The sequence below is a fragment of the Callospermophilus lateralis genome, chromosome 18 (assembly GCF_048772815.1).
Source record: "Callospermophilus lateralis isolate mCalLat2 chromosome 18, mCalLat2.hap1, whole genome shotgun sequence".
Taxonomy (NCBI): Eukaryota; Metazoa; Chordata; class Mammalia; order Rodentia; family Sciuridae; genus Callospermophilus; species Callospermophilus lateralis.
The window spans coordinates 48,220,143-48,239,278 of NC_135322.1; the positions used below are offsets into that span (position 1 = coordinate 48,220,143).

The 19,136-nt window shown below is 55.6% G+C and overlaps 1 protein-coding gene across 5 annotated transcripts in view; it reads left to right on the plus strand.

The window, feature by feature from the left end:
• The first annotated feature begins 9,481 nt into the window (after positions 1 to 9,481).
• Positions 9,482 to 19,136, plus strand: part of Cdh5 (cadherin 5) — a 36,080-nt gene continuing 26,425 nt past the window's right edge. For 3 of the 5 annotated variants that reach the window (XM_076839539.2, XM_076839540.2, XM_076839541.2), the window contains exons 1-2: positions 9,482 to 9,611; positions 18,730 to 18,952. In XM_076839539.2, coding sequence (XP_076695654.1) covers positions 18,749 to 18,952 — 204 coding nt within the window. In that variant the 5' untranslated portion in view covers positions 9,482 to 9,611; positions 18,730 to 18,748. The remainder of the gene's footprint in view (positions 9,612 to 18,729; positions 18,953 to 19,136) is intronic. The other 2 variants (XM_076839542.2, XM_076839543.2) reach the window with 1 other exon arrangement.

Genomic DNA, 19,136 nt, shown 5'->3' on the forward strand with positions numbered 1-19,136 from the left:
CTCTAGATGTGACTTCTCCTCTTCTAATCCTTAGGGATGGTCAGGCAGAGTTGGGGCTCTGATGTACAACCCGGGGTGAGAATCTCTGCTTCAGGGCCAGGGCTCCCCAGGCTGAGTGGGCATCAGAACAGCGGGTGACCTTTATAACACAGATCTCTGGGCTTCCCCACAGAGTTGCTGTTCAGCACCTCCCAGTGGGACTGCAGGATCTGCTAATGCTACTGATCAAGCCACACTTGGGGAAGCTGTCCTGGAGAGAAGGGGGATGGGTGAACTGCCAGGCATCAAACATGAAGCAGGAGCCATTGGGCCTGGCCCAAAGGAGCCGAGTGGATTTTTGTTTTTCCGTTCTTCGATTCGCCAACGTCATCTGGACATCCCTCAGATGAGGCCATGGCTTCTCAGGTTTGATAGTGGTGAGGTTCAGAACACACGACCCCCAAATACAACGTCTTGGCATTGGAGAAATCAGCAGAAACAGGAAGGTCCCTCTCTGACCTTCTCCCACCTGATACTGGACAAATTATATATTGTTATATTGTGTGCATGTACAAACATGTAACCACAAATCCTGTCACCATGTACAACTCTAATGCACCAATAAAAAAAAAAAAAAAAACGTGTGGGGGAGAAATCCCCTGCTTATCCCAGAGAAAAAGAACATCGTATCTCTGGAGACACAGGGACCCCAAAGTGTCTGAACACACAGGCCTTGCTAAGTCCCCTTATTTTATGGCCTTTAGACTGTACCTCCCTTGACCAATCATGGCTCCCCCAGATGTCCACTCTCCATCAAACCTAAGCATAAATTACACAGGTTTCCCTGTTTCTTGGGGGTCTTCATTTCTGAAGGCTCCTGCATCGCATTAAAATTATATTAAATCAAAGTGAATGCTTTTCTCTTATTAATCTATCTTTTGTTATAGGGCCCTCAACCATGAACCTAAGATGGAAGACAGATAGTTCTGTTTCCCCCCATAATATCAAAAGCAAAAGAGACTGAAAATAGATAAATTGGACTTCATTAAAACTAAAAGCTTTTGTATTTCAAAGACACCATCACAAAGTAAAGAAGACAGCCCAGTCTAGGTGTGACAGCACACGCCTGTAATCCCAGTGATTTAGGAGGCTGAGACAGGAGGATCACAAATTTGAGGACAGCCTCAGCAACTTAGCAAGGCCCTAAGCAACTTAGTGAGAGCCTGTCTCAAAGAAGGGCTGCGGCTGTGACTCAGTGGTTAAGCGACTCTGGGTTCAATCTCCAGTACCAGAAAAAAAAAAAAAGACACCCCAGAAATTGGAAGAAAACATTTGCAAAGTATATATTCGATGAGAGGCTTATATCCAAGACACACAAAAATTCTTAAAATGCAACAACAAACAGGCAAATGATTCAATTAAAATTTAAAATGGACAAGTGATTTGAACAGGTATTTTCCCAAAGAAGACACACAGATGGTCCATAAGCACGAAAAGATGTTCAGCAGCATTAGTTATTTGAGAAATGCAAATCAAAACCACAACAAAGTAGGACATCACCCCCACTCAGAGGAACATCCTCCAAAGGATAGGTAATCACATATGTTTGGAGGGTGCAGGAAAATGGTCAAACAGTGCTGCTATTTCGGACAACAGTTTGACAGTTCCCTGAAAGACAAACACTGGAGCTACCATAGCATCCGGCTATTCCATTCCTGGATCTGTGTGTGCAAGAGAATTCAAGTTATGTTCACACAAAAACTTGTGCAGAGCAGCTTTGTTTATGTAGCAAAAAAGCAGACCCAACTCCAACGTCCATCAGCCAGCAGGTGGGTAAGCAAAACGTGGTACATCCAGACACTGGACGTTACGCAGCCACAGAAAGGAATGAAACGCTGGCACCTGCTACGGCCTGGACCACCTTGAAAACGCCCTGTCAAGTGCAGGCAGCCAGACTCAAAAGGCCACACGCCGGGACTCCATTTGTGTGAGATGTCCAGGGGTGGCATGTGCCAAGGCCCTGCAGTTGTAGAGGGTCCACAGAGGGCAGCAGGGCCTTGAATACTAGGCTGAGATTAGATCTTGCCCCAGGGAGAGAGAGATGGCAGCGCCAAGGCAGGAATAGCAGCAGGTTGGTGAGAATTGAGCTGGGATAGGGTGAAGCTATGGATGACCCCCCCACCCAGATGAAAGAGGGCCACCAGGGTCCTCTGACAGAGCTGAAGACCTTGCAGGACGGACCCTTGGGGCAGAGAAAGCAGCAAACCGCCCCATCAAGCTTCCCTGGACCTCAGAGGCCCCCAGAGTTCACCCAGGAAAACTCGAGACTCCAGACCCTGCTGGGCCCCCAGCCGACCCTTGCTCAGATCAGGACCATCACGTGGGTGTCTGGCCCAGCAGAGAGTGAGCAGGAGGCTACTTCCCCAGATGTGCAGGCTGTCCCGGGGGCTGTTCTCAGGGTGGTGTCTCAGCCCAAGGCATGGAAACCCTGATGGCAACCCTGAGAGCCAGGGGTCAGGAGGGTCAGAGAGAGCTCCAGACTCAGAGAAGTCATTTGCACAGAACAAAGACGCCCAGCTTCTTCCTCCAGAGAGGCCTGAGTTCCTGCAAGATGGCAACCACCCGGCCTGCTCTTTCCCACCACCTGGGCTCTCTCATGCTGGGCCCCCACCCCAGGCTGCTCTCCTGCTTTAAATTCTGCCCCTTTCCCTGTGGTCTCGACCCCTGGGTTTGGTGACAGTTGGAGTAGTGCAGTCCTGAAGGAGGAGGAGAAGGAGGGTTTACAAAGTACTTAGAGATCTGTTATGTGGCCTCTCAGGACACCTATGAGTTCAACGGGACATGGCCTGTCCCAGTCATGTCACAAAGAAGGAAAGTGATTGGCAGCCTGTGCCAAGGCCTAAATTCAGCATGAGGGCTCCCGGCTCCCCTTCACTGATGCCAGACTGTGCCCTCTGCCCTGGAGAACCAAGCTTGCTAGAACTACAAACAGACTAAGAGCCAGCTCCATGCAGACACAGAGATGGCCTGCATCTGGGGCCTTAGCACAGGAGCGTAGAAGGATTTCTTTTGACTGGTGGAGCCTGTAGTTTCCCTCACAGTCACCGTGGCATGAAGGTGGGTGAGGCTGGAGGTTCCCGGAGACCTCCACCAGTCGACGAGATTGGATCTCCCTAGCAGCTCCCCCCCCACCCCCGGACCAGCTGACTCAACCTTCCTAGCTTTTGCTCAAAAGACCCACTTCCGGCCCCCGGGAGCAGTGTGTGCTGATGGGTCTAGAAATGGCCTGGAGAAGAGGGCGGGCAAGAGGCAGACATCCTGGGCTTGCCTGGTGGGAACCTGCTGTACACAGCTGAGCCCGGGGCCAGAGCTGGATCTGTTTGTCCCATCAAGGTGGACTGGCCCCTGACCCGCCTTCCTGCTGCACAAATGGCAAGGCCCCCACCATTGTTCTGCAGGACGCCTTGACAGAAGGTGCAAGGACTGGGAGGCCCTGACATAGGAAGTGTCAGCTTCCAGAGGCCTAGATCCGGGCCTACCCTTCCATTCCACCCTGCCCAGCTTGCTGGGCTGCTCTGAGCCAAGCCTTGCTCTCTTCAGGAGATGAGGGTACAAGAGGCTTAGTCGGTGGTGTGACATGGGCAGATGACTCCAGATCACGGAAGAGGAAGGAGCTGCCCAAGACCTGGCCCTCCCTGAGCTTGGCAGCACCCTCAGCTCACTCTTGCACCAAAAACGCCCATATGGTCACACCACAGGGACACCTGGCCTGGTCCATACATGTGCTAACACAATGGCGTCACCACCAGGCCGCCAAACAGCCTGCACACAGGTGTGTTCACACACTGGCAGGTAGCCTTGCCGTTAACCTCTACTGCACCATTTTCATGACCAACGGGTATTAAGCACCTACTGTATACCAGGAATTGTTCTGTACACTTTACATGAATCTTCTCAATTTCTCCTTCCAACATCCCCATGAGGAAGGCACTCAGGGGAAACTGAGGCACCAAAGGACCTGTGATGGGTTCAAGATCAGTTGAACCAAAATGGAAAAAGCAGCTGTGCCCCAGCGGGCACCCACAGGGCACCACGCCGGACCCTCCTGGTCTAGCTGCTCCTACTTGGCAGAATTTGCAGCTCCACTTCCCTGAGTGCCCAGAGCCAGAGCCGGGAGGATGCTGTGGGGAAAAGTGAGATCCATCTGGGAAAGCGCTCGCTGCCCGGCTCCCTCCCGCTGCAGACAGGCATTGTTCTCTGTCAGGAAGGCAGTTCCTGCTCTGGGCCCCTTCCTGGCCCTGGGGGCCACGCTGTGCTCCTTGGCTGCATCCTCAGCTGGTGTCCTGTGCTGCCCCAGCCTGCGTTGTTCCAGGGCCTGACCACAACCCACACCAGCGGCCACAGAGGACCTGGTGGCCTGGACAAGCTGACCCTGGGCGCCTGCGGGGCTTGCAGCCTCCTGCCTGTGCTCTCCCTGGCCCAACCCCACCTGGCCCTATCTCTAGCCCTCTCTGCCCCTCACCCCAGCACCTCCACACTCCCCCAGCCCGCCAGTCTCTCTCTGTGCCTGTGACCTGCCTGTCCCTCTGCCTGTGATCCCTTCCCCCGTCTGTGCTAGGTGAGCTCCTGACCATCATTTCAGAACAGCTTGGAAACCCAGGCCACTTCCTCTGGGCATCCCTAGCATGGGTCACACACCTCTGTCACCAGCCTGGCCCCACCCAATGTGGCTCATGCTCATGTGGGCATGTCTATCTCTTCCACTAGAATGGAAGACAAGGGTTAAGATATGACCTGGGTTATCTCTATGTCCCCATGCCCTGCATAGAGCTGGGTATCATCAAGTGTATTTTTAAAATAAATGCACTTAAAACAATCACAGTTTATCAGGAATACCAGGGAGGTGAGGGTGAGAACCCTGACTCTACTATTCCGGTGTGACCTTGGGCAAGTTAGTTACTCAGCCTCTCTGAAGCTCAGCTCCCTCTTCAGGATATTACCAGGATCCTGGAGCGAAGGCTGTGGGCCCAGCAGTCCCAACAGACCTGGCTCAGCCACTCATCCCAATATACCAATCAAAGAAATGGGCAGAGACCAAGGGCAGGAAGGGAGCTTTGGCCATACCAGAAAGAACAGATACAGGGGTACAGTGACCAAAGACCTGTCTTCACGGGACTGGCAGAAACTTTAAGGTGTTGAAGGGGAATAAAAGCAAGGGTTGGGGGCTTGTGTGGCTGGGGGTTTACACAGCTGGCAGAGGAGGTCATCCTGGTCAGACGTGTCCTGGTGGGTCACTATCTCAGGACTGGTTCTGTGACGCTACTCCTGGGCGATTCGGTTCCCAGTGGGATGGCTGGTCCTGCATTGGGTCAGCCTCCGTTTGATCGTGGGGTGATCGTTTCTGCTCAGAGGGTCCACCTGGCTATCGGGCCATCTGTCCTGAGGGCTCACCTTTTCCTTGACACAAACATACTTAGGCATCAGGACCTCGGTTCCCGGAATCCAAGGTAACTGTGGGCATTGAGCACAAAAGCTTCAGAGCCTGGGACGGGATGGCACAGAGTAGGTGCTCAGGGGAGGTGCCTCAAAAGCAAACGGAGCGAGAGAGGGACACAGTGGAGCTGGTTAGGTGGGTGACACAGCCTTTCTGGAATGGAAACCCCCAGACTGTTGTGAAGATGGTTGCAGGAGAAATGGGGGAAGGGCCCAAGGAGATTTGAAACTGAACAGTGGGGGGCAGGTGGGGGAGGGGCGTAGTGTGGCACAAATACCCCAGAGGCAGGGCGGGGGGGGGGGGGGTTCCCATTAAAGAATAGGAAGCTGAGGGAGCAGAGGTGAGTTGGAGCTGAAGGGCACCGAAGGGTGAGGGTGGCCAAATGGCATCGGGAAGGACGGGAGGGAGGGCATCTGTGGGGCAAGGGCAGCCTGGGCAGGCTGGGAGGCAGAAGCTGGAACCGCTCAGTTCCAGGCTGGATCCAGTGGATTCCAGAAGGCTCAGCAGACACATGTACACCTGGTTTGAACTGGTCAGTTGGACACTGACTGAGCTAGTTACTTAATGCTGTGAAATGGGCAGATACATAACCCCCCTTTAGGCCACCGTGAGCCTTAGAGATAAGTACAGAGTCTGGGGCAGGGAGGCACATAGTAGGTGCTTCAAATAGAGCGGCTGCAAGCATGCTAGCCACAGCAAGAAGGGACAGTGTGATTCCAGGCGGTGCACGCAGGGCCAGGGTGGGCAGAGCAGGTGGGCGTGAAGAGGGGCCTCTCTGAGCCCGCTCTGCTGAGAGCTGCAGCCAGGGCAGGTGCAGAGCAGACGTAGAGTCCCCAGTCCCTAGGAAGCCCTGGGGAAGCTGCAGATGTTCCCACTGTGGGCGAGGCGTGAACTAGGGAGCACACAGTTTCCATTCCACATTGAAACATGTCCACACTGCAGGGACCGGCACACAAACAAGACCCACCCAGGTGGGACGGGAGGCGGGGCAGCAGGTGCGAGTTGATGGGTGCCTGTGCTCTGGAAGCGCAGAGGAGGAGAGATCTGAGGAGGGAGGTGGAGGGGCCCTGTGCAAGCAAAGGAGGAGGGACAAAGGGGGGTGCAGCATGCCGCCTGCCCTGGAGCGCAGATCTACCTGCCCAGACCTTGGATGTCCCATGCTGAGGAGCAGAAGGAAAGGCGATCTTTGTTGAATGAGCAACTACTATGCTCAGCGTTACCTGCAAGGCTGTAGAGGGACAAGAAAGCAGGACTGGCAAGGAGATAGCCTCTGGAGACGAGGTGGGCTGTGAATTTCCATTCCATACCAACAAGTTCTGAGATCTCGGGGCATACCTGACTCCTGGCCTGGCCTTCCCTGGTCCTCCATAACCTAGGGAGCCTCCTCCACCAGCCCTTCTGCTTCCATCAGCCTGGGGCAAGTCCCTTTGCCCACCCAAGTGATTCCAAGGCAGATGCTTGAAGAGAAACAGGCCTTAGGTAGACCTGTGACCTCTGTTTATTCCCTCTGTCCCTTTGATCCTCCAGACAGCCCTGCCAAGCTCCTCCTCCCATTACGGAGATGAGGGAAAAACTCAGGGAGGTAAAGTGGTTGCCCGGGGTCACGCAGGCCTCGACTGGCCACAGGAGGACCTGATCAGGCCCTGGGGCTGCCGGTCTGGAGTTTTCTACCCTGGGACCCCTCCCTGGCCAGCCTTCATCCCGGCAGAGGCCCGGTGGGTTTCCCCTGCCTCATTCTTCCACTCCACCCCGAGCCCCAGCCCCGCTTCCTCCTCGGGCTGCTAATCTGGTCTTGCAGACCATCCCGCTTCCTGCCAGCCATGGCCCACACTGCCCTTTGCTCCCGATGGCACTTCCTGCCCCTGGACCCTCCTCCTGTCTCCTCTGGATGGGCTGGAGCAGGGCCAGGCGGTGCCAAGAGATCAGGGATGAGACCCTCGGGGGACCGGGGTGGGGGGGGCTCTAGTCTCCCCTCCTGGGGCTGAACTTCCTCTGCTCTGTTGGCCTCAATGCCCACCCCAGAGCCCACGCCCAGGGCACGTGCCTGGCCGGCCATTCCCTTGTTTACGGATCTCAGGAACAGCGGCGTTCAGGGCAGAGCCAACTTCCACAAGGACTGGGAAGACAAAGGGAATTGGCAGATGCTGCCAGAACAGGGCCTGTCCCCATCGGCCACCAGTGCCAAGTCTGAGACGCAGCAGGAAGTGGTGCCCAGGCCAGCGAGTTCCCGTGAGCACGTAGGCCAGGAGGGCAGGCAGTCTGTGAGGGGGGACAGGGCAGGAGCACCAGGGAATAATGCGCTGGCCAGGCCTGAATCTCGCAGGCCGGAGGAGGCAGAAGGGAGCCACTGAGCCGCTGTTTGTCATCTAGTACGCTGTGATGGACGGCACTGGGGCTCAACCCACCCCAAGGACTGTTCTGCTGCCAGCAGGTGGCCCTGCTCACACCAGTAACTGCGGGACACTCCCTCAGGACACAAACATGCCACCAAGCTTTTAAGAACACACGCCCCTGCTCCTGTTCACTGCGAAACTTGGGAAGAGAGAAATCATCACTGTGGCTCCTCTTCCTGGCCCCCCTCTGTCACCCCTCCAATCGCTCTGCTCTCGTTCACTCTTTTCTGTTTAACCTGCTCTGTCAAAGTCAGTGACCTCATTTTCCAAATCCAGCAGCAAGTCTCTGCTGCTGCAGCCTGACCCTGCTGACCACCCCTCTGTCCTCTGCTGGCTTTCACGGCCTCCCTCTAACTGGACCCTCTTCTTTGGGCCTCCTTCCCTGTAAGCACCTTCATTCTCATGGACTTAAGGTTCAGCCATAAACTTCTGGCTTGCCAGCCTCATCCCCAAACCAGATCTGACTCCATCCCCAGGTACTAACCCCCCAGCTCCACTCAGGTATCCCGTAAGCACCTCTGATTCAACCTGTCCAACACGGAGAGACCTTTATCTCCTCTTCTCCCTAAAGGCTTCTTCAAACCCCTTCCCCATCTCTGATTGCTGACTGCTCCTGAGCAGGGCGCCCTCTAGTGGGCCCCGCTGAAAACCAGGGCAGCTCTCTAAGGACAGAGTTTCCAATTTCGCCCTGGGGGGATTCCAAGTCAGTGGGTCCTGGGTGGGCCCAGGTCTCTCCAGTTTTTAAAGCTCCCTCTGTGGTTCTCATGATGCACAGAATTTGGGTCCTCACCTCCTCCAGCCTCTTGGTTCTGGGGTACTCTGTCTATCTTTGACCCTTTAGGTCACAATTATTCCCATGCAGATAAGGTACGGATGAGGAAATCAAGGCTCTGCAGGAACATGACTGGGCCACAGTCCTATCAGAAGCAGAGCCAGGACTCATGACTTCACCTAATATTTCTGGACCCAGATGGCCCCCATAGACCCAGACTGGTGCCTCAGACTCGAATACACACACGCACTGCTCCCAGAGGGAAGGCGACCTGGTCCTCCTGTGCCCAGAGCTGCTGTCTGTTTCTGTCTCTCACTTGCCCCACCCTGAGACCTCTGAAGTCCCCTCAGGGACCCACCACATAGGCTATGGCGTCACCACAGTGTCACAGAGTTATGGGAAACCCAGCTGTGGGCGAGGTGGACCGCGGCTGGGCTCTGGATCACTGCTCTCCCTCCGGCTGGACAGACGAGCAGCTCAGATCCACAGAGCCTCCGCTTCCCAGGCTGTAAATGGCAATGACAGCCCCTGCCTTTGGGGCCCCAAAGAGGGAATCTGTGTGCTGGTCCAGGCCAGGCCCTTAGCAGGTGCTGGGCTCAGAGGTCCAGAGCTGAGGCCTGGATCTGGGCTCCGAGTTTAGCATCCCGAGTGGGGCCAGGGCCAGGTCTCTGTGGGGACACTCTCGCTGGGCCAAAGCAGCCGCCCACCGTGGGGCCTGCCTATCTGCAGGCAGCCTGGCCCTCACAAAAGAACAATAACAGGAAACCATCCCGGGGGGAAGTGGGCCAGGGCCAGCTGGAAAACCTGAGGGGCGGTGGCTAGGCCTCCCTTGCTGGCTGGGTGTGGCTGCCCTCGAGGCAGTCAGCAGAGCTCCTCACTCGGCCTTGGACAGACAGCCAGACAGAACAGAGAGAGCTCTCAGCCCACAGGCACGGTGAGTGGGGACGCTGGATCTTCTCCACCTCTGACCCAGGTGTGTGCCCTGGCGGGGGGTGGGTCCTGGTTTCCTTGTCTATAGAATGGGACTGTGGGGTGACCAGTGGGGAGCAGCCCTTCCTGGGAGGACTGGGTCTCCTCTGGGGTCAAGACAGGGCTGGGCAAGGTGCGTCCAGTGGTGGGGCCATGAGCACAAGTGGATGTCTCGGGGCTGAGGGGGAGTAGGGCTTGGTTCCCCCAAAAGCAGACCCTCAGCATGAACCCAGACCTACTGGCTTTCATTGATACTCTTCCTCCCCAACACCCAGATACCAAAGCCTAGAGATCAGGAGCCAATGGCCCCAGATCTCGGGGGAAGCCCCCCAGATGGCCAGCCATGAGGGCTGGAGCTCAGCCAGGGTGGGGGTTCGGAGGCTTGGAGATGTTCACCCACCGTGGGAACAGACTCCAGCTTGGCCGCTCCTGTGTTACCTTGGAGACCTTACCCAGTCTCCAAACCTCAGTCTGCTTGTCTGGGCGATGGGGCTAGTGGGTCTCTGCCATTTATTTTAAGAACTAGAAATGATGCGCCTCGAAAGCTCTTGAGCAATTGGATTCTCTATTTGCCCAGGAGCGGTCCCAGGGGGCAGATTCTTTCCTCACATCTGGTGAAGCCCAGGAGATCTGGAGAGCTGGGGTGGGGGCGGGGGTGAGATCTGAGCCGAGATCTTGGCCTGCAGAGCCCAGGCTCTCTCCAGCACCTGTGGCTCCCCCCACCTCAGGATTCTCAGGTGTAAACGGGGAAAACCGTCTTTTTCTTGGTCATTTACTTGAGATGCTCACATTTGGCCTCGGAAATGGCTCATAGTAGGGGATCTGGGAGGACCTTGGTGAGGCTGAACTCACCCGCCACCCTCCAGCCGTTGGTGGCTTTGAAGGCATAATGTTGTGACTCCAAGGCATTGCACCAAGCCCCCCATCCCACTCTATCTCCGGCTGCAAGGGGTCAGCCCCCGGGGGTGGGAGGGGGAGGGGTGGCAAGCACCTCTGGGCACCTACTCCATGCCCCCCTGGCCCTGGGTGGTGGGATTCTGACAGGAGATGAAAGGCATCCCAGGAGGAGGGATGTCTGGGCAGCTCAGAGGGCCTGGGGAGCAGGGAGTAGAGGCCAAGCAGCAAGAGGACCAGTGGCCTGAGGCCCAGGAGCCCTGGCTCATCCTCAGTGGGGGCAGCCACAGGCTCCTCCCCTGTCTGGCCGAGTCTAGCCATCTGTGGGCCCCAGGCTGAAGGTCAGAGGGTACCCCCCACCAGGAGCCCAGGAGCCACCCCCAGCAGCCCTACCAGCTCTAGATCACAGTGCCGAAAGTTAGGGGAGGTGTCTGCCAGCCCCAAAGGGGTTAAGCTGCCACCCTACAGCCTCAGACCCAACCATTGTGAAGCTAAACAAGGGCCGGACATGGGGCAGGAAGCCAGAAGGGGCTACACTCATTTTCTTCCAAAGTTAGATGACTCACACTTCCACTGCTGCCTTAGGGACAAGCAGTGGACACTGTGGCCACCACTCTAGGAAAAAATCTCAGGCCCTGTCCTCACATGGACCCATACCTGTTACCTCCACCACCCCTCCGTAGCCCCTCTTCTCACGTGAGGCTACGTGAATTTCCATTTGATATATGGGATCACTGAGGCCCAGAGAGATCATGAGATCAATCCAAGGTCACACAGCTAGTACAAAGTAAAAGCAGAACATTGATGAGGACAGTCCTTTGGGCCCCATACCGATTACAGCCCACAGTGAAGCTCAGAGAGGAAGAAGCAGGCCCAAGAACCAGCCAGGAGAACAGCGACCCTGGGGAAAGAATGTTCTAGGAGATGGGCTCTGCATGCAGGAACTTGCTTCTGCCTGGAAAGATGCGGAGAACCCTGGGGTGTTGGGTGGAGAAGTCCACAGAGGGTTCCTGGAGGAAGAGCCGGAGCCCGAGATGCCAGGGAGGCCTCGGACATCGCCCTCCCTTTGCCTCAGTCTCCCCATCTCTCCAGGGCAGAGCTAGTCCTGAACCTTACGCAGGCACCTCCAGCTTATCAGACCCCGGCGGGAACACAGACCCGCTGGCTGGGCCCTGCCGAATGTGATTTCCTTCTGGAGAGGAACGAGGGGGGCAGAAGCAGGAAATGAGGTCGGGGGCTAGCCGGCAGTCCAAGCCACAGCTGCCAGACCAAATGGGTGGGCAGATGGCCGTCAAGACACACACATTCACTGATTGAGCACCTACTGTGTGCTGGGCTTACACCTGTGACCTGACTTATTCTCCCAACCAGGGAGGGCCGCTACTGTTGCCTCCATTGCAGATGAGGAAGCTGAGGCTCAGAGAGAGCAAGGGATGGGCCCAAGGTGGCACAGCTCGTGAGCAGTCAGGCAGGTTCAGACAGGCAGATGCACGAAGCTCCTTCCTGTCTCCTTAGGACAGGAAGATGGCACCGATGACCCGGAGCCCAGAAACCCACGGGCCAGGCTGCCAATTTGTTTCAAATCATAAATTAGTTCTGGTTGTTTGGTAATCCCTCCCTCACAGATTGCACTGAGGATTCAGGGACTGAGTTCAAGTTTGGTGGTTATGAATATTTTGATTGATTGGTGATGTCTGCCATGGGTGAGGGCAGAGGTGAGAGGTCACCTCTGAATTCTGTCTTGCCAGTCCTACCTCAAGAGGCCCCCAACTCAGGAGATTGGTTTCTAAATCCTGGAAGCGGCAAGGGAATCAGTAGCAAGACCAGAACTGGAGACTGAGCCAGACTGACAGCCATGGAGGGGGACTTTGACACCCCCAGGTCTGGGCCCTTGAGTTCTCATACTTGGATGCTAGAAGGAAGTAGAGACCTGGACCCAGAAATTGTTTGGGCAGAGACACTCAGTCCAGAAGGCCTAGGCCATCCTGGTGGCCAACGGAAGACCAAGGAGAGGGGAGACTGGGCTTGGAAAATATTAAACCATCACCCAGAGGACAAAGGGCATTCCAGGCCCCTGTGTGAAAACCCTGCTGGTGACCGGAAGAGCATCGTGCATTCCAGAGACTTCTCATTCTCCTCGTGGCTGGTAGGGGCAGAAGGGCGGAAGAGAGGAGAGCTGGAGGGGTGGGCAGGCGACGCTCCGTGCTGGTCCTTGAAGACTGGCTCAGGGGCTGGACTTCAACCTGCAGGGGTCCAGTTTAGACAGGGAGGCTGTTGGCAGAACTCTGCAAGGAGAGGAGCAGTCTGGGCCCCCCAGGAGGAGGCCCCGGATTGAGCTGAGCCACAAACAAAGGAAAGCACCAAAAGCCAGCTCATAGCTGTGGGGCCTCACCCTGTCCCCAAGGCTCCCAGGGCCTTGGCCTCTGTCCTCCCAATATGGGCAGCTCCCAAGGCCCAGCTGTAAGTGCCAGCATTTGAGCAGATAGTGTGGGGGTCTCTGGGGGAGTTTGTGGATCAGTGGGTCCCGCTCTGTCCTAGACAGAGGCTCGTGGAGTGGGACAAGCGGGTGATAGAGAGCCTCCAAGGCCACCCACGGAGCTGGGGCTCCAGGCACCCTGCCTGCAAGCACACCCCCTGCGTATTTTGGGCCATCCCCTCCCACCGCCCTGACCCTCATCCCTGACCCAGGGCCTCTGGGCTGGAGTCCAGAGCCGGTGGGAGGCTGGGCTGGGACTAGCATTCCGTCCTTCTCCAGAGGTTGTCCCTGGAGCCGGGCTCGGCTGCTAGATCCCATCCTGGCTGAAGGCCGTGTGCGGGGAAGGAGCAGAGGGTCTCAGACAGCGTGGGCAGTGTCTGTGCCCAGGGCTCTGTCCTCATGCAGGCGTCTGTGAGGTCTGGGGGTCTGTGTGGCCTGAGGATGCTGCAAGTGCATCTGACCTGGAGCCTTCCTCCACACAGCCCCAGAGACCTGTTCAACATCACCCCAAAGCCCAGACTTGGCCCCTGAAATCTAAAACTTGAGTGGGCTCTGCTCAGATGGAGGGGTAGGGCTCTGCCCTGTGGTCAGAAGCAGAACCAGCCTAGGCCTTTGTTCAGGGCCCCACCCATGGGCTCCCAATTGGGTCCAAATTTCCTACCATCTACTTAACCGCAAAGGCAGAGGGCCCGGGGAATCCCAAGAGAAGGCTCAGCCCCTCCCTACCCAACAGTTCCCCTCTTCAGCCATGTCCCCTCCCCTCCTTCCGGCGTATGATTTAGAGAGCATGGAGCTGAGCCCACTGCAAAACAAGCCCTGAGATGGATAGGGCCACCAAGAGAAGGACCAAAGGGGACTTTTCCTGAGCCTCATGGGGATGAGTGACAGAGGCAGGGCTCCCTCCATGGACTAGGCTTCACCCACTGGGCCCTCCCCCATTCCCTGTCACAGCTTTCTAAGTCCCTCTCTCCTAGTATGTGCCACAAAGGGGTCCCCTTCATCCATTTGGAATGGCTTACAAAACTAACATGGCTTCAGAGATGACATCAGCACAGATTCAGGATGACAGGGACATGGGCAGGGCCCTGGCCTCTGGGTGTCCAGTACCCACAGCTGAGTTGCCAAAAGACCCCCTCTCCACCTATCCTGAGCTCAGGCAGGTTCCCAGACTGCTCAGCCAGGAACTGCTCAGCCCCAAAACCATGCCCAAGGTCCTCAGGTGCTCTGGAAGTCCACAGTCCCCAAATCTGCCCAGAGACACCCAAAATCTCTCCAAAAAGTGGTGAGAACCGTAGAAGAGGCGTGACTGGGCTTGCTAAAAGCAAAAAGCCTAAAATAAGCCTGACCCCAACTGTCTGCTGGCCACACCTCCAAACTGCAGCCCAGGAACACTCTGTTTCCGGCTGTGGCCACGGCCAATCTGACCCGCCTGCCTTCCTCTCCATGGGCAGGAGGAGGATGAGTGATTGTCTACAAAACCCTTCCCCTTGGCCCTGTTTTGGTGGCCAGATTTCTAACACAAAAGCAAAAATCACAAAGAAGTGGAGTGTGATTTTTCAGATGATGAGTTCCCTCGGGTTCCTCTGAGATTGTGTGTAGAAGGAACCCAGGGTTTAGAAAAAGACAGATTGGGCAGAGAGGTCCAGGTCTACCACTGATAAGCTGTCTGTCTCTGAGCCTCTGGCTCTTATTTTGTGAAATGGGAATGACAATTCCTACCTCTTCAGGAGACTGGGGATACTGCAAAAACTAAATGAGGTGGTGCCTCTGAAAGCCAAGCACTGGAAGTGGTTTATTAATATTCCATGTGAGTGTCACTGCAGAGAGAGAGAGAGAGAGAGGGAGAGAGAGAGAGAGAAAGGGGGGCATGATGCACCATTGAGGGCAGGTTCAAATTCTGGCTCCATCTCTTGCTACTGTGTGACCTGGGTTGGCTCACTCCACCTTTCTGAGCCTCCTTCTTCCTGCAAAATTGGATGGTTGACAACTACATCAAAGGTTGTTGCAAGATATTAGTGAGATAATGTGCCTTGGGGGAGGTTCTCAGGGATGTCAGACAAGAAAACACTGTTTCAGAGTGTCCAACTCTTCAGTGTCACGTGGGGATAATTACACGATCCCATCTCCTAAAAGCCCTCATCGCCAGGGTCTTCCCCTCCCTTGACAAGGGACATACTGATATAGTTGACTGGGAGGAGCTTGAAGTTGACCCGTGTGGACCAAGGCCTTTCTTTCAGGGCTCACCGTTGGGCCTTTGACGGACACAGAATAGAATGCAGAGGGCTTCTCTACTCCCCCCAAGAACTTTAACTCCTTGGCCCACTGAGGAGTTAATGCCCCACGTGAACCATGTGGTCAGAGCCCGGGGCCAGTGGACTTGGCTTTATTGAGGTCTCGTGGAGTCATCTATTAATTTGGGTGATAAATAAAGAAAACCATGACCTGTCCTCTGTCGGAGCCCCGTCAGAAAACCTGGGGTCCCACAAAGAGACTTTGTGAAAGGAGAGCCGGAACTGGGTACAGGGCCAAGCGGGATGTGGAGGCACCCAGAGGCCAGAGACAGGGGAAGCTGTTAGTGTCTCAGGACCAGAGGGACAGAGGGAGGACCCAGGGGCTGCCCGCCAGCAGCTGGCATCATGGAGCGATGTGACCACAGCTAAAAACAGGAGCCAGAGCGGAGAGGAGCAGGGAAGAAATTGTCCACATCCCTCCTCTGGTCCTTGGAGGGCCTGCGGGAGCAGCTCCTGACCAAATAACCAGAGGCCAAGGACGCAAGCCCAGAGCAGGCCTCATGACGCAGAGCTGAGAGACAGGAGCCCAGGGCAGCCCCCAAGACCCAGAGCAGAGGCTGGTGGGGCAGGGTGGGATCTGGCAGGGACGGAAGGGAAAGCAGAAGAGCATGCATGTCCCCCCAGCAAGTGATTGGAAGCTGAGGCCCAGGAGTGGGAAAAGACCCCCCCTCAAGGCTGCAGGGACAACCTGCCACAAATCTAGGGCCTAAAGCAACACGAGCTCATTGATTGGTGAACTCCCCGTTCTGCGGCTCAGAAGGCTGAAATGGGGCTCAGTGGGCTGAAGTCAGTGCTGTGGTCCCCTTGGAGGCCCAAGGGAATCCCTGCCCCGCCTCTTCCAGCCCCCAGGGGCCACTGGCCTTCCTTGGCTGGTGGCTCCCCTCACATCAAGCCTCCTGTCATTACTTTGTCTTTTTTTTTCTGACTCTGGCCCTCTGCCTTCCCCCTCAAGGATGATATGATTATTGGGGTCCAATAAGGGTCTGCCGAAAGTCCCTTTTTGCCATGTCAGGTAATATCCCAGGGAATAAGACGCGGACCCTTGGGGGTGAGGCAGTCATTCAGCCTATTACGCAGATCTGGCCACCTCTCCTGTGCCCAGCCCCTATTGCTCATTTCCTCTGACCCTGGGTACTCCTTGGTTCCTCAGGTACATTAACTGTGTCTCACCTCAGGGCCTTTGCACCTGTCGGTGCTTCTGCCTAATATTCTCTTCCTCCTTCTGCCATCCCTAAAGCTGACCCTCAGACGTGGGCTCACATAGCTTTCCGAGTGGGCTGGGGGTGTATCCGTGGTAAAGTGCTTGCTTGGCATGCAGGAAGCCCTGAGTTCCATCCCCAGCACCAAAAAAAATCCAAAACCTCCCCAAAGTTTTCCCTGGATTCAGTCTCAGTCAGACACCCCTCACCCAGAGTCCTGTCCCCAGTGCCTAGAAGCACAGATGCCACACTGAGCAAGACTCATCCTGTCCTGCCCGGAGGCCTGAGAACTCTCTCCTGCTGTTTCCTGATTTCACTTGTTTGTTTTGTTTTTGCGTTTTAGAGTCACTTCTCACATGAGGGAGGCAGAAAGAACCAAGATTTGCTGTTTCTTTCTGGGAGGAAGGAAATGGCCCTTAGAGCCCTGGGGGGCTGCCGGGCGTGGGGCTGGGGATGCAGCAGCTGCGACATCTGCCCGCTGCCTCCCTGAGTCAGGACAGCTTCCTGGCCAGGACTTCCAGCCTCCCCCTCCCTCCTCCGATCCTTTGTCCACCGCCTTCCTCCTGCCTGGAGCACCCTACTTCCAAGGCACCAGAGTCCTCCAGCTAGACCCCCTCATTGGTGGCCGAGAAGCTGAGGCCTAGAGGAGGCAGGGCTCCCCCAAAACATAACACCTGCATCTAGGATCCACCCCGACTCCGGGACCCTGGGAGGTCACTTCCTCCTGGGACAGAGGCAGGGCCCTTGGATGCTAGGGTCAGCAGGCCCGAGATGAGCTAGCCCAGCACAGACTCCCTGGGCCCTGCTGAGGCCAGCCTGGCGCCAGTGGCTCAGAGGAAATGTTACTAGAGTTCAGAAGCCTCCTGTGAGGTATAGAGTCCAGCCTCCCCCACGGGCAGGGTGGAGCAAGAGGCAGTCCCACCCCACACCCTGTGAGTCCTTGGGTCCTGCCAAGCATGCACACTGGTCCCCACTCCCACTCACTGACTGTCTTCCCTCCACCGTCTCAGGAGCTACAGGTCAGTGATACAAGGGACCCAGAATGGGTGGTGGACAGGTAGAGTCAGAGTTGAGAAGGCAGGTTGATGGCCAAGGGCATGGCCTCCAATTACCTTGGGGAAATGGAGAAAATGTGTATTTCTGAAATTTAGGCAGAGGCCAGGCTTGATCTCTGGGTGACCCATATTCCTGGCCCATGGGGTTGCCCTCAAGAGTGTACAACCTGCACAACTGCACAGGGCTTGCATTTCAAAGTGCTTAGCTTAGTATTCGTCTGTCTCAAAAAGTCTTCATAACTTTCGAATGAAGGACCCACATTTCTATTTTGCATGGGGTCTGCCAATTATGAATCCATGAAGCGAGACTCTCAAGCCCTCACATGCCAAGCCTTGCTTTTATGACAGATCCTCAGGAGACTACCTCCTGGGCATCCTAGAGTGAGGTGCCAACCTCTGAGTTCAAACATTGGTGTTTTCCTGGGGACCTTCTGAGGATAGCAACAGAGCAAACCTACCAAACGGCATACTGGCCGGGAGGGGATGTTTGTTCAGAGGAATCTTAAAATCCCTCCCCATCGCAGCTTTGGGATAGGAAAAACAGTCTGAGCTTTTGAGACAGATAGAGTCAGTTCCAGTCCTGTCTCTCCTCCTTACAGTCTGGGTAATCTCAGGAAGTTACTAAACCTCTCTGATTATGAGCTTATCTGTAAGATGAGGATCACAATTATTCCAACCTCAAGGGATATTAGGAAGATTACATGAGTTAACATACATACAGCTCTTGAAAGAAAGTCAGGCAAATATCAAGTTCTCAATAAAGGTTGGTGATGGAGGTCAGAAGCCTGGCTCTGTTCTCAGCCCCGCTGCTGATGCCTACATGGACTTCACCTCCTCATGACTGAGTTTCCTCATTGGTAAAATGGCGATTGCCCAAATGCCTCCTGGGTGAGCTCGTGGAACTGTGATTAACATCAGCATCTCCCACTCCTTCAGGAGACCCCCCAGCAGCCTCTGAGGCTCTCCATACCCCGCGCACCTGCTTCCATTTTAGCCCATGTACAAGCATGCACTAGGAATCATTTCTGTGTCTGCCTTCTCCTCCCAGACTCCCAGCTCCCCTGGGTCAGGAACAGGGTCTGATTCCTCTGTCTGCAGAGTGATGGATGAAGGCATGAACAGATAAAGGGAGCTCATTTCTCTACGGGAACTACTCAGACCCTAGGATAATGGCCATGTCCTGATGGTGTCTCTCCTCTTTCCCCAGACTGGCTCCTCCCCAGGGGATGCAGAGGCTCACGATGCTGGTGGCTGCTTTGGGTGCCTACCTAGGCCTGCTGGTGACAGCAGCAGTGGCAGGCTCTAACCCTACCCAACCCGACACTCCTGGCATTCTGCCTATTCTCCAGCGCCAGAAAAGAGCCTGGATTTGGAACCAGATGCACATTGAGGAAGAGAAAAACTCCTCATTGCCCCACCATGTGGGCAAGGTAAGGCTCAGGCTCCATGGGAGGAGAAACCCTCTGCAGCTGGCCCAGAGCAATGGTCTTGGTGGCAGAAATGGTAATAGATACCAGGGTAGTTGTAGGAGTGGAGGCAATAGTTGTGAGGGTGATGGCAACAGAATTGGAGCTGGGGGAGGTGGTAGAACTGGTAGTGGTAGTAGTGGCGGCA